The sequence below is a fragment of the Bufo gargarizans genome, chromosome 4, assembly GCF_014858855.1.
Source record: "Bufo gargarizans isolate SCDJY-AF-19 chromosome 4, ASM1485885v1, whole genome shotgun sequence".
Classification (NCBI taxonomy): domain Eukaryota; kingdom Metazoa; phylum Chordata; class Amphibia; order Anura; family Bufonidae; genus Bufo; species Bufo gargarizans.
In genome coordinates this window covers 196,287,083-196,301,975 of record NC_058083.1, presented here as the reverse complement: position 1 = coordinate 196,301,975, position 14,893 = coordinate 196,287,083, and the positions used below count along the sequence as shown (strand labels likewise).

The window sequence follows — 14,893 nt, the reverse complement described above, 5'->3', positions numbered from 1 at the left end:
CAGGTACTGAGAATAGGGTAAGTAGTCTATGCAACAGATGCCCAAAGTGTGACTAAAGGCCACTTTGCACTACCCGATGGTCGGGCAGATTGTCGCTAATTTACTTTCGTAACGAACGGTGTAAAGGTGCCGCCGATTACCCAATGAAAAAGCAAAACACTCATTCATCAGGTAATAGGATTTTTGGTGTGGTCACCTAAATCATTGTTTGCTGGAAGCAGATCGCACCATCTAAACTTCCTCTGCTGCCGGCAAACAATGATTCTGAATGGGGATGATCAATGGCACAAGCTATCACTCCTTCCCATACTGTGGAGGAGATCGCAGCATGTAAATTCAGTGCTTCACCTCCACTGACAAGCAGGAACACTTCCTTCCAGACTATCGTCTGCTCCATCAAGGTCCTTTAGTAGGTGCGGGGCTGTGGCACTGCCTCTGGTTATGTCCTGCCATTCAAAGTTTTTCGGATAAAGTATTTAATGGGTAGAAGTTGTTGTAGATTTCCCTTTTGCAGAAAAAAAAAAAAAGCTGTATACTCTCCTAGAAATCTCCTGCCACTCTTGATGCATTTACAGTCTCCAGCCTGGAGTCAAAAACAGACGGGACACCGTGGAGACCTCAGGATGGGAGCGTCAGGGGATAATCTGCAGGCAGATAATTCATAGCTAAAGTTACAGAATTGGGTTCTGTTGTGGACTATGACTTGCTCACTGAGAAGAAATCAGCGACCTGTCTGTGCCAAACTGATATGGTGCGGATTGAAGAATACGTACAGCTGGGCGATTTCTGTAGCGGTATTTTTCACAATGAGCGGAGATTTGTTAAATCTCATCCACTTTGCTGCTACTGTATTCTGTAACAGATTCCACCGCATTTCTGATATGTGTGGACGTAGCCTTACACGGGAACTTGTAGACCTTGTAAAAAAACACAGGCCATCTACTCATCACAACATATTACATTGTGTGGAGGAAGCAATATGAGACTGAAGAATGGCAACCTCAACTCCTCCAGAGGGAGGAAACTCATCTCCAATCCACCACTGATGAAGCTTACTCTGCAATTCCATGGTATCACCCTAGAACAGTGATGGCTAACCTTGGCACTCCACCTGTGGTAAAACTACGACTCCCAAGATGCCCCCCTTGCTTGGCTGCTCTCAGAACTCTACAGAAATAAATGGAGCATGCTGGGAGTCGTAGTTTCACCACAGCTGGAGTGCCAAGGTTAGCCATCACTGCCCGAGAACAGGGGGTCAGCAACTTTCAGTGCTCCAGCTGTTGTCAAACTACAATTCCCAGCATGCTCCATTCATGAGAGATCTAAGAAGAGCAGAGCAAGTATGCATGCTGAGAGTTGTAGTTTCACAACAGCTGGCGTGCCTACTTCTGCCCTAGAAGGGTGGCAATAGATGTAGGGTGGTTTCTCACACAGCTCTTTATGGAAAGCTTGCACTGCACTTTTTAAGGCAGTTTTTGAACTAAAACCAGCAGGAAGGAGAAGTATAAGCCATCCCTTTATATTAAAAGACCACGGCACTCTGTAAATATGTACTTGTTTATGTAATAGGCCGTGAACAAGGTCTAAGACTAGACCGAAACGTTGGCCAGTGGCTATTACTTTTGGATGGATATACAAAAGAAAAAAAAATATATATATATAAAAAAGATATGAAATAAAATAAGCAACTAAAACATTTACAGAGTGCCGTGGTCTTTTGATGAAAAATGTACGTATCCCTACCACTGAGCACCTGCCAACCTCCAACAAGAAGTGCCGCTGAACCCCCTTTCTTTCATCCCTTTATATTAGACTTTAGCTCAAAAGACAGCATGAAAACTGCAAGGTTTTCACACAAAAAAAACACTGGGTGAGAAACCACCCAACAGTGTCTGTTGATGGTCCCAACATCTGCCATTCGTAGTACTAAAGGCTTTATCCTATTCCCTATAATGCCCCCCAAACGCCCGGGCCCCTCACATAGATTGTACTTACCTCGCTTCCTGGCGCCTGCGTCGCTCCTGATGACCGCACGGCCGCCACTGCATCTCCCTGTTGCAGTTAGATTTGAAAGCCCAATCCAGCACACCTCAGGAGATAAGTGGCATCTCCCTGAAGGTGAAGGTCGTGCTTGCCCCTTATGCCTATGGCCACCTTTACCAAATACCTATACATATTTTAGTCTTTTGGCCCCCATATCATGGAGCAGAGGTTTGGTTATGTGTCACTTGCTGGAAAGCCAAGTGAGATACACAGTGGGGGTCATTACACATACCAGTATTTTACACCACTGTTTCCCCCCTGCGGGCGCTGGAAGCTCCGCCTACTTTGTAGAGCACTCAGCTGGTAACGGCAGAGCCCGCTGGGAGGTGTCCTTTATTCATTTAAATCTCTGCTCGTTCTAGGCTGTCATGCCGGCGGTCTCATCAGTGATTGACCACTAAGCACACAGGGAAGGCTTTTTACCATAAAACTAACCGGGAGATTTATCAAAACTGGTATAAAGGAAAACTGGCTTAGTTGCCATAGCAACAAATCAGATTTCACCTTTCATTTTCCAAAGGAGTCCTGAGAAAGAAAGGTGGAATCTGATTGGTTGCTATGGGCAACTAAGCCAGTTCTACTTTACACCAGTTTTGATAAATATACCCCTATATGTTTGTGACTTTTTAAAAAAACTGTTGCATCTCTTAAAGGGGGCATGGTAATTGTGGAAAGGGAGTGGGGCCAGCCAAAGCAGATGGCGCAAATGAAGCCAGAAATCTACTATATAAGGCCTTACACACGAGCGTGACGGATTAGGTCCTGGTGCGTTCAGGGAAACTCGCACCATTTTGCAAGCAAGTTCAGTCAGTTTTATCTGCGATTGCGTTCAGTTTGTTCTGCGTGGGTGCAATGCATTTTTTTTCACTAAAGCCCCATTCACTTCTTTGGGTCCAGGGCTGCATTAAAAAAAACGCAAAATATAGTACATGCTGCGTTTTTCACGCAACGCAGAACTGATGTCTCATGTGCACAGACCCACTGAAATAAATGGGTCAGGATTCAGTGCGGGTGCTATGCGTTCACTTCATGCATCGCACCTGCGAGGAAAAACTTGCTTGTGTGAAAGGGACCTAAGGCTACTTTACCACTTGCATTTTAGTTTTCCGGTATTGAGATCCGTCATAGGGGCTCAATACTGGCAAAAAAAGCTTCAGTTTTGTCCCCATTCATTATCAAGGGGGGCAAAACTGAACAGAATGGAATGCTCAAAAATGCATTCCATTCCGTTTAGTTGCGTTCCCATACCGGAGAGCAAACCACAGCATGCTGCGGGTTTGCTTTCAGTCCTGGGATGCGGAGCAAGACTGACCCACAATGCAAGTCAATGGGGACGGATCAGTTTTCTCTGACTCAATAGAAAACGGATCTGTCCCCCATTGACTTTCAATGAAGTTCATGACGGATCCGTTTTCTCTGGCACTATAGAACACGGATCCGTCCTCCATTGACTTTTAATGGAGTTCGTGAAGGATCCGTCTTGCCTATGTTAAAGATAATACAACCGGATCCGTTCATAACGGATGCAGATAGTTGTATTATCAGTAACGGAAGCATTTTTGCTGAACCCTGCAGGATCCAGCAAAAACACTAGTGTGAAAGTGGCCTAAATCTACCCCATAGTTTGAACAGAGCATAATAAGCAATATGGATGCCATTACAAAGTCCCACATAAGTTGTCACCCAACTTCATTATCCCAGATTTATTAAATGTGCCAAATCTGATGCATAACCCATGTCAGTACTGATGCACATCCAGAAACAGTTGACACTTAACGAGTAACTGCAATTTCATTATTTTTTTGTGTACGGACAGTGACTGAACATTTTTGTAATATAGTTTATATTTAGGGAAAACATTTATTTTTAGTAGAAAAGTGTTCCTGAGCAGCGCTCTTTTATATGAGCATTGCTAACGGCCATCCGTCTCCTGTTGGCATAGCAGAGACGGGCTGTGCGGGAGCTGCGGGGCTCTGCCTGCCCTGCTCCCTCACAGCCTGGTGGGCACAGGAGCCTTCTCGGTTTATAAAGTATACATACATTTCCCCTTTTTCTAATCATCTACACTATTGTATATGAAGCAGCCGCCAGGAGCGATGCCTGTGTGAGCGGTAAGCACTCACTACAGGCAGTGCAGGGAGGCAGGGGGAAGCTGCTATATAGTATGTAGGGATATAACTATCCCTATATACTGTACCTGCACTGCCTGTAGTGAGTGCTTACCGCTCACACAGGCATCGCTCCTGGCGGCTGCTTCATATACAATAGTGTAGATGATTAGAAAAAGGGGAAATGTATGTATACTTTATAAACCGAGAAGGCTCCTGTGCCCACCAGGCTGTGAGGGAGCAGGGCAGGCAGAGCCCCGCAGCTCCCGCACAGCCCGTCTCTCCTATGCCAACAGGAGACGGATGGCCCTTAGCAATGCTCATATAAAAGAGCGCTGCTAAGGGACACTTCAGCCCCAGTTTTTTACTAAAAATAAACGTTTTCCCTAAATAAAGTAAAGTATATTACAAAAATATTCCGTCACTGTCCCTACACATTAGCAAAAAATAAATGCGAACAGCACTCGGGTGTCATCCGTGTGCTGACCACGTCAGTGCGTCTGTTCCGCAAATGATAAAGCATGTCCTATTCTTGTCCGTTTAGTGGACAAGAATAGGCAGCTCTAGTGAAGAGAGGGAGAAAACTGCAGCTGGCACACGGCTGGTATCGGTATCTTGAGGATCCATGGCTTGCAGACGGCAAAATGGATATGGTTGTGTGCATAAGGCCTTATAATGATTTCTAATGCTTTGCTTTCCTGCCCGACCTTGGCTGTACTGAACTGTACTCACATAATGTCAGTACAGCCGTGGTCAGGCAGGAACACACAGCATTGTAAATCATTATAATGCTGTGAGTATGTGTCACAGGAGCAGCACTAAATACACCTGTGTGATATTGGCCTAAAAAAAGGCATGCTCAACCTGCGGCCCTCCAGCTGTTACAAAACTACAACTCCCAGCATGCCTGAACAGCCTACAGCAGGGATGGCCAACCTGCGGCTCTCCAGCTGTTGTAAAACTACAATTCCCACCATGCCCTGCTGTAGGTTGATAGCTGTAGGCAGTCTGGGCATGCTGGGAGTTGTAGTTTTGCAACAGCTGGAGGGCCGCAGGTTGAGCATGCCTGGCCTAAAGAAAGCCTCAGTGACAACTATTGTGAAAGCTGTCATATTTGTTATCCCCCAGCTTCCATAGAAGCAGCGGGAATCATTTTTAACAAATTAAGAAGATAACTAAGACATATCTACTGAAGTCCTCAAAGGGCTCATGCACAAGAACGTATATTTTGACCATGTCTGTTTAGTTTTTTTTTTATGGCCCATGTGCGGGCCGCAAAAAAAAAAAAAATACTGAAATGACTCTGTGTGGTTCCATGTCCGTATGTCCATTCCACAAAAAAAATAAAAGGTCCTATTATAGTCCGCATTACGGACAAGGATAGGACTGTTCTATTATGGGCCAGCTGTTCCACAAAATGCGGAACGCACATAGTCTGTATTTTGCGGATTGCAAATCAACGTCGTGTGCACGAGCCCTTATATATAGTAATGGAGAAGTGTGGTCTGTACCGTCGGCTCTGATCAGCTGATATGGGAAGGGGGGGGGGGGAATATGCAAATTTTTAGGGTAGCTTTTACAAACAGAAATTCTGCACCAAATATCCGTACGTTTCCTCACCTAAATCGGTGTGTGTTACTTGTGCTTACTGTAGCGGAATTTGCTGCAGATCTCACCTTTGCATTGAAAAGGGGGCGAAATCCGCACAAAGAAATGTCATGCTTCGAAATTCAAAATCTGCACTGCAAGAAAAAGCTAAGTGCACATGACATCTGTCTAATCACATACACTTAGACGTTACTCTGTTACGCTGCGGTTTTTCTGCGCCTAATCCGGAACTTGGCCAGGTACCCCTAACACGGCATGTCAAAAGGGATATAGTCAAGAATCTGAACCTTACCACACTGCCGTCAAAGGAATCACCCAACCCTACCGCCAATATCACAGATGTCTACCCACAAGACACAGGTTTGGATACAGTTTGAATCCCTCCATGATCTTCTTAGCCCGCTCGTTGCTAGTCATGTCGTGCGTCTTCCTTCAGTCTATTCGGTATCAGAAGAACTTGTGAGGGTTCTTCTATGGTGATGACACTTTCCTTCTATAGCAGAATCGATGGGGCTGAGATGCAACAGGTCCAGATGTCACAGAACTGCCAGGGACACTGGGACAATAGGGTGGCACTGAGGAACTGGCAGTCACCTCTAGACTGGGTACACTGGCAGGTGACAGACCAGTGACTGGCAGCAGAGGGGTATCAGGCTGCTGTGGTCTGTGACTGCAGAGACAGGGCAAACCCGAGCCAGCAGCAGGACTGAGTACCTTTCAGGGCCAGTGTCTCCCGGTGATAGCTGGGACCTGTCCTGTGGGTCAAACTTTCGCTGAGGCAGAGTCTTGACTGAAGTGTCTGATACAGCAAGTCACAATTAGCGCCCACAATGGCGGCTTTACATTGACTGCGGCAGAAACGGCCTTTTGGAAGCTACAATTCCGGTTTGGAGGCCGCTATTCATTATCACCTAGTCCGTGGCTTCAGATAAGCGGATTTACCGAAGCGACTACAGCGCCTCCTCCCGCTATCCGGACCGCCTTGTCAGCTCAACCAAACCCAACAACGATCGAATGACAGTCGGGTTACTTTGTAACGAACCGCGCTTTAACCAATAAGAAGCCGGCTTGCATCTAAAACCGCCCTCAATGGGCGGGGTATAATCTACAAGAGGTTAGGTTGTTCTCAAAAAACGTTCTCATACAGAATATGCGCGTCACTCTGCCCAGCAACGTGACGTTCCATAGAAACAGGATTGAGGTGTACGGGAGGAGAGAGAGGACAAAAGTACCGGCGCGAAGATTTATCGCGATCATGTGCTTGAAAATGACATTTCAAGATAATCCCAGCCATGAAATGTTAAGAGAAGGTTTTATGATGCAAGTAATTAACAATACAGTTAAAAATAATGCTACATGATAGAATTCATTTGGAAAAAATGTTTAAAAAGCCAATATCCAATTAAAATGGTTCTAAATTATTTATACACACTTTACATATGTGCGGTCAGTTTAAATGGGACATGCATATATGCACGCGGAAAAATAACGTGTCCAGCGCTTGTTCTCGGAAACAAATAGGTTTTATTTGTAGAAATAAAATTATAAAGGTACAAAATAAAATATAAAAAAAACTGCCACCCGACTTTTGAAAAGTACAAAAAAGGACAATATGTGCACAGTGTGCTGCAGCAACAACTATACACACCCAATCCCACCCAGTCCCCTTAAAGGGATGTTTCACTTCAGTAAGTGACATTTATCATGTAGAGAAAGTTAATACAAGACACTTACTAATGTATTGTTATTATCCATATTGCCTCCTTTGTTGGCTGGATTCATTTTTCCATCACATTATACACTGCTTGTTTCCATGGTTACAGACCACCCTGCAATCCAGCAGTGGTGGATGTGCTTAAAAAAAAGTGTCAGCCTCTCTGGGGGGCAAGAACATGGGAGCGCATATAGGCTTTTGTTTTTGCCTATAATGTGCAAGCACGACCACCATATTAGGAAGTGACTTGTATTAAAGAGAACATGTCAACTCCAAAAACCATCCCAAGCCGCCAGCAGTACCTGACAGTAGCCCGCAGTGTGTTTCCGACGATAATTTTCTTCCTGAAGGCTAAAGCTCAGAAAACGTTGTGTTATCCCCTGCCGGCGCGCTTATCTAGTCATGCTTGAAGTCAAGGGGGCAGCGGCCTCCTTGCTTCAAGTCAAGATAACAACGCCGCCTTCCCTGCCCCTTCACTGGGACTGACAGCCGACAGTTTCGGCTGGCTTTGCCAAACTCTCTGCATAAGCGCTGGCAGTCACAGCGAAGGGGCAGGGAAGTGGGCGTGGTCACCGTGACTTGAAGCAAGGAGGCCGCTGCCCCCTTGACTTCCGGCATGACTAGAGAAGCGCGCTGGCAGGGGATAACACAACGTTTTCTGAGCTTTAGCTGCATCGGCCTTCAGGAAGAAAATTATCATCGGAAACACGCTGCTGGCTACTGTCAGACTGCTGGCGGCTTGGGATGGTTTTTGGAGGTGACAGGTTCCCTTTAACTTTCTCTACATGATAAATGCCACTTACTGAAGTGAGACAACCCCTTTAATGCCCCCACATAGTAAAAAATCCTCCTTTATGCCATCACACAGTAGTTATACCCACATAGTGCCCCTCACGATGACAATGCCCACATTGTGCCCTTCACAGTAGTTGTGCTACATTGTGCCCCTTACAGTAGCAATGCCCGCATTGTGTCCCTCACAGTAGTTGTGCCCCCTTCACAGTAGCAATTCCCACATTGTGCCCACTTTACAGTAGTTGCACCCAGATTGTGCCCCTCACAGTAGTAATGCCCACATATGCCCCCTTCTCAGTAGTTATGCCCACATTACGCCCTTCACAGTAGTTATGCCCACATATAGCCCCTCACGGTAGTTATGACCAGATATGTGGGCAGCATGGTTGCTCACTGGTGACTTGCAGCACTGAGGTACTAGGTTCAAATCCTACTAAGGGCAACATTTCCATGGAGTTTGCATGTTCTCCCCGTGTTTGTTTCCTCTGGGTACTCAGGTTTCCTCCCATACTGATAGGGGACTTATATTGTGAGCCCCATTGGGGACAAATAATGTTAATGTCTGTAAAGCGCTGCAGACTATAGTAGTGCTATATAGGTGCATAAAATAAATAAATGTGTCTCCTTCACAGTAGTTATACCCAGATGTGCCCCATCACAAAACATGCTTCCCTTTCACAGTAGAGTAATGCCCAGATTATGCCCCTTACAGTAGCTATGCCCATATTGTGCCCCCTCACAGTAGCTATGCCCTTGTTGTGCTCCTTCACAATAGTTATGCCTACATGTGCCCCTTTCACAGTAGTCATGAAATGATTGAGGCCCAGTCCTTATATCTCAATAAAGTTAAACAGGTTTTAAATCAAAGGAATAGACCCTAGTGGCAGGTGATTGTCTCCAAACACAGACAGCTCATCGGAAATGGATGCACTGGTTCTGCTCTTGCTAAAATGTGCTGCAACAAAATTCAGATCTACACAAAAGTGCCTTTTCGGGTCATGCCTGTACCCTCAGCCAACACACAAGCCCATACTGATACATCAGGTATGAGGTATAATAGATGCAGTGTGTACAGATCTTTATACAGAAGTGTACTAATACGTCAAGCATACGGTATAACAGATGAAGGGGTCATTTATCAAGCTGAAATATGCCTAAATTAGGCGCATTTCCGGTGCAGATTGCGGCACAACGGTTAGTTGCGCTGCAATCTGCGACTTCTCCCCGCTCACGCACTGGCGCACGCAGTCGGCGCCTCTTTATAACTTCAGCGATCCAGCTATAGGGCTTTAATGAGCCTGTACCCACAGCACACACAGATATATAGTATACCCAGCAGTATACTCATGTGAGATATGAGGTGTAATTTATACCTTGTACCTCACATATCAGTACACTGCCATAAAGGGGGCACATATAAGGGGCACTATACATACAGGGGGCACATATAAGAGGTGCAATACATAAAGGGTGCACATATAAGGGGTGCTATGGGGCAGCATGGTGGTTCAGTGATAAGCACTGGTGCCTTGCAGCGCTGGGGTCCTAGGTTCAAATCCGACCAAGGACAACATCTGCATGGAGTTTGTATGTTCTCTCCGTGTTTGTGTAGGTTTCTTCCCACACTCCATAGACATACTGATAGGGAACTTAGATTGTAAGGGGACAGTGTGATGCTAATATCTGTAAGGCACTGAGGGCTATAGTAGTGCTATATAAGTGCATGAAATAAATAAATATTAGAGGCACTATACATAAAGGGGGCACATATAAGCGGTGCTATATGTAAAAAGGGCACATATAAGTGACACTATTTAAAAGGGGCACTATATACAGAGGGCATAGTATGTGGCACTATATACAGAGTATGTGGCACTACCATTGGAAGCTGTGTAGCACTAATGCTGCTATTATATTCACAGCACAGCATGTTGCACTAAGCTGAGTTTGTGTTAGTATGCAGAGTGCCAATGTGTTGGTAAAGTGTAACGCTGAAGAAATCTTCTCAGCAAAATCTGCAGGGCCAAATGTGGGAGATGGTGGGCCTGAACCATGATTATTCTGCTACTGACTGTGTACTATAGTCACCTGGATGATCTACAGCTTATGATGGTTGGTAGCACGCAGTGGCGGATCCAGAGTCTGGTCTCGGGAGGGCCTCGGCAGGCGCAGCACTATGAAGTGGCATTAGAAGAATTTTGATATCTCTGACTATTAGACTAACCAGACTGTCTATTACTCTGTAATTCCTCTAGCATCGTTCTATGGAAACAGTAGGTTTAAAGAGCACACCAAATGCTTCAAATAACTTCTTTATTAACTTCAACTTTTCTTCATATAACACTGCCGCCTCCGCAGCAGATAGTCCACGTACAAAACACGTGTTGAAAAGATATAAAAAAAATGCCGGCATGCATAAGATGGTGGTTCAACTGTTCTATCTTGTCATTCAACATAAAATGGTGGATATATTTCTCTCTTGAGTATCTGTCCTCTCACTTTAAGTTATTTAAGCACTTTATGATCTCTCTGAGAGGTATATCTGAGGTCTAACTAATAATTATCATGCTGAATTTGGTTGCAATTTGCAATATGCAGGTAGCAGTAACTATTTGCAGATTGGTTGAGTATGATCTGGTATGGTTGTATGCAATTTGGATTCCAATATGGAATTTGAATTTGGATTGCGAACTTTGTGGTTTGCAATTTGTATTTGCATATTGTAGCTAGCAATTTGAATTTGGTGGAACTGTAAGTAAACACACATATAACTGTTTCAGTATACAGTTCTAATCACTATACCAACAGTAGGAACATTATATAACTGATTTAAATACCTCATTTGGCCTCTCTGCTTCCATAAAAACACAGCTCTCAGTAGAGTGCATGTCTCTTCAGCTCCTGTCTCTGGTGAATAATGATTCTATCAGCTCCTGCTAGGGGAATTCCCAGACAGGCTGTGTGTGAGGCTGGCTGTGATTGGTGAAAACTCTTGCTGTGTGAGAAGCTGGCTTTGATTGGTGTAGACTTTTGCCCAGCAACAACAGATTAACTAACACTATGTCACCAACTTGGACATTTCTTCTGGGTGTATGCTATTTACTTCTTAGCATAAGATTGGCTAAGTACTCTTTCCTCCATCTATTCCAAAACTGTTCTGATAGATATTGAACTATTCGCCATCTCCTTTTAGCATATAAATCCTCTTTGGTGAACTTCCAACTTAAAGGGATTCTGTCACCAGGTTTCACCCCCTCCAGATAAAAATATGGTTATGTTCAGGGAGCTTTAACCATTCCTAATGTGGTCTTATAAATGTAATCTGTAGGCTCATTTTGCTAAAAATACGCTATTACTAACCTGTCAGTCATAAAAATAAAGTGCCCAAGAGGATGTCAATAGCTCCAAGCTGCACCCCTCACCTGCTGCCGTTCGTGCCCAGCTCCGCCTCATAATCTTCTGTGACGCCTCCAGCTCTTCCTCTGTAACATGCTGTGAAAGCCTCCTGCTCTCCCTCAACCATAACTACTGGCATCTGAAAAGTAATAAAGTTCTATTTTCTTGTACTTTTGGAAATCATGAGGTACAAAACATCTGGGTATCCGAAATTCTCTCAAGTTTTGCAAGTCTCTTATCCAACTCTCCCACCTTGGCCTCAGATTTTCAGGTATGGGCTCATCCCATCCCAACATCTGTCTGCATAATTCTTGGAATATTTAATTTGCTCTGAGGATTACTGTGGCCAAGAATCCCAATGGATCAAATCTAGAAGCCACTGCGGAAAGAATGGTTCGTCTAGTTGCAAGTTTCTCTTCAACAGATACTTTAAAGAAGAACTTGTCGTTCTCTACATTCCATCCCAATCCAAGTAAGTTCTGAACTGGAAGATGATCATAATTGAGATCTACTTTCTTCATGGTTGCTGCACATTCAGAGTCACTGATGGATTCCAGTACCTCTCTGTTGTTTGAGATAAATTTGTGAAGGCGCAGGTTTCCTCTTGCACATAACTCTTGGCTTTCTTTCACTAGTTTGATTGCAGATTCTGTGGACTCTAGACTTATGAGACCATAATCTACATAAAAAATGTTCTCCAGGAAATTTGCTGCTGATGGGCAATCCTTTTCATTCTGATTAGCTAGGTACTTCATACCATAATTGGCGCAACCTGGAGATGATGCTGCTCCAAACAAGTGTACTTTTATTCTGTATTCTTCTGGCTCTGTATCTGTATCTCCATCCTCCCACCATAGAAACCTCCGGAATTCTCTGTCTTCATTTTTCACATGAAACTGGGGGGAACATCTTTTCAACGTCACACATGACCACTACGGGATACTGTCTGAATTTACAGAGTACTCCAGGCAGAGCATTTGTAATATCTGGTCCTTTTAGTAGATGATCATTCAATGCAACACCATTGTACTTTGCTGCGCAATCAAATACTACTCTAATCTTATCTGGTTTCTTTCAGTGGTAAACAACTTGATGTGGGATGTACCACACTTCTCCTTCTTTAGGCTGATTATTAACTTTCTTCTGCATGTCCTTTTTCAATGGTGCCTTCCATGAATTTCAAATAATCCTGCTTGAATTTGGGATCTCTTCCCATCCTTTTGTTCAAACATTTCAATCTTGCTAGAGCAAGATTTCTGTTATGTGGCAGACGAGGTCGTTCTCTAAAAGGTAAGGGCATTTCAAGATGACCTTGTTGATTCTGCTGAATATTTTCTTCTAGCATGTGTATAAACTTTATGTCTGGGATACACTCTTTTCTTTAGAACTTAGGTCTGCAAAGTCAGATTCAAGTATCTTGATTACTTTTGCTAGACTTACAGTTAGTAACTCTTGGACAGATATTCGATGACACAATCCTGTCACCTGTCTTGAGTTTGCGATCTGCTGTTTTCCTCCAACAACACCCCATCCTAGATCAGTTTGAACAGCGTAGGGTTTACCCTTTCCTCCTGTGATTACCTTTCGTGGTACCAAGGCTTCGGGACAATCGTAGCCTATCAACAGTCCAACACCAAACTCCTTCAGCGGGGACATTTCATGAGATATGACAGATAGGTGCTCCCATTCATTGGCTGTTTCACAGGTAGGTATGAGATCTCGATCTAGAGGTATATCGTCTATTGTATAAACTGGAGGTAGATCTAATGTGCAGTTTGAATGAAGCCCTCTAACTCTCCTTTGACCCTTTGGCTGATCACTAATGTGTCTCTCCCCGTCATTGTGGTGAGTTTGAGCGTCACTGGTTCTGTAGCCACTTGTAATTTCTTGCAGATTTCTTGATCAATAAAGGTGACGTCACTCTGGGCATTCAGTAGCACATAGGCGTATACCTTCTTGTTCGTCCTTTTAGGATTTGAAATGCACACTGGTACAACCCAACACAATTGATGTGCCTTTGCTTTCTACTTCCTTCACTCTGCAAGAAAATACTGATACTTTCTTTTCTTCCTTAGTATCTTTAGGTATTGAGGATTTATCCTTCTTTGGATGTTCTTCATGTAGTGGTGTAGGATGGCGTCCTTTGCAAACGCTGCATGTGGCCTTTTCCTTACACTCCTTCATAACATGGCGTTTTCTTAGACATCCGAAACACAGTTGTTTATCCAGCACAAATTTTTTCTTTTCATCTGGGGACTTCTTCAATTGTTGGCACTTGTGTATGGAGTAGTTCTCTCCATAAAACATACACTTGAAGGTAGTCTGAAGATTTGTCGGTTCTGTCACCCTACTGATCCCAGTAGTGACTTTGAACTTGCTCTCGTAGGTATCTGGACCTTTAGCTGCTGCGTTGGCTGCAAAGCTAGTTGCTTTTGCATGTCTTATCTCTGTTGCAGGCCTTTCTTCTAAGGATTTTAAGATGTAAGGCTACAAGTGACCATGTGCCCCCGGACTGCTGCTCCGTCCCCATTGACTATAATGGGGGCGGGGCGGAGTTCCAGCAGAGGCACTGCAGCGCACGGCGAGAGGCTGCCAGATTAAAACTACATGTCCGACATTTATTCCGGCAGCCTCTTGCCATGCGCTGCCATGCCTCTTCGAACACTGCCCCCGCCCCATTACAGTCAGTGGGGACAGAGCGGCAGTCCAGGGGCACACGGTCACTAGCGGCAGGAGGATCCGGCAGGCTGTTCACCCGACGGAATAGCCTGCCGGAGGTCTGTGCCGCTAGTGTGAAAGTAGCCTAAGATGATGTTATACTGGATTACATGCTATTCGTGCTTCCTTATTGACGAACTCAGAGAACGCTTTAAAACTTGGGAAGTTCTTGCCTAGATCTAACTGTTCAGTCACATAGCGATTCCATCTAGAAGCCACTTCTTCAGGTAGCTTAGTTAGCATCCTGTGGTTTTCTAGATAGTCGTTCAGTACTTCTAGTCCTTGAACGTGTGGGATGGCATTGCTGCATGCTTGCAGGAAGTCACCGTACTCTTTGAGTCTGAAGTGTTCTTTAGGACCTATTTTAGGCCAGTTATTCAATTTCTCTCTAAAAGCTCTTTGTACTAAGAAAGGATGACCATATCTTGCATTTAATTTTTCCCAAGCTTGCTTGTAGCCTTATTCGTCTTTTCTATAGAAGTTACCTTCAAGAACTTTCTTTGCTTCCCCA

At 44.4% G+C, this 14,893-nt stretch overlaps 1 protein-coding gene across 1 annotated transcript in view; it reads right to left on the bottom strand.

The window, feature by feature from the left end:
• PDE6D (phosphodiesterase 6D) overlaps positions 1-6,720 on the bottom strand; it is a 56,928-nt gene extending 50,208 nt beyond the window's left edge. Inside the window, exon 1 of the mRNA XM_044290399.1 lies at positions 6,130-6,720. Within this exon, the coding sequence (XP_044146334.1) occupies positions 6,130-6,176 (47 nt within the window). The 5' untranslated portion in view covers positions 6,177-6,720. The remainder of the gene's footprint in view (positions 1-6,129) is intronic.
• Between the last annotated feature and the right edge of the window lie 8,173 nt (positions 6,721-14,893).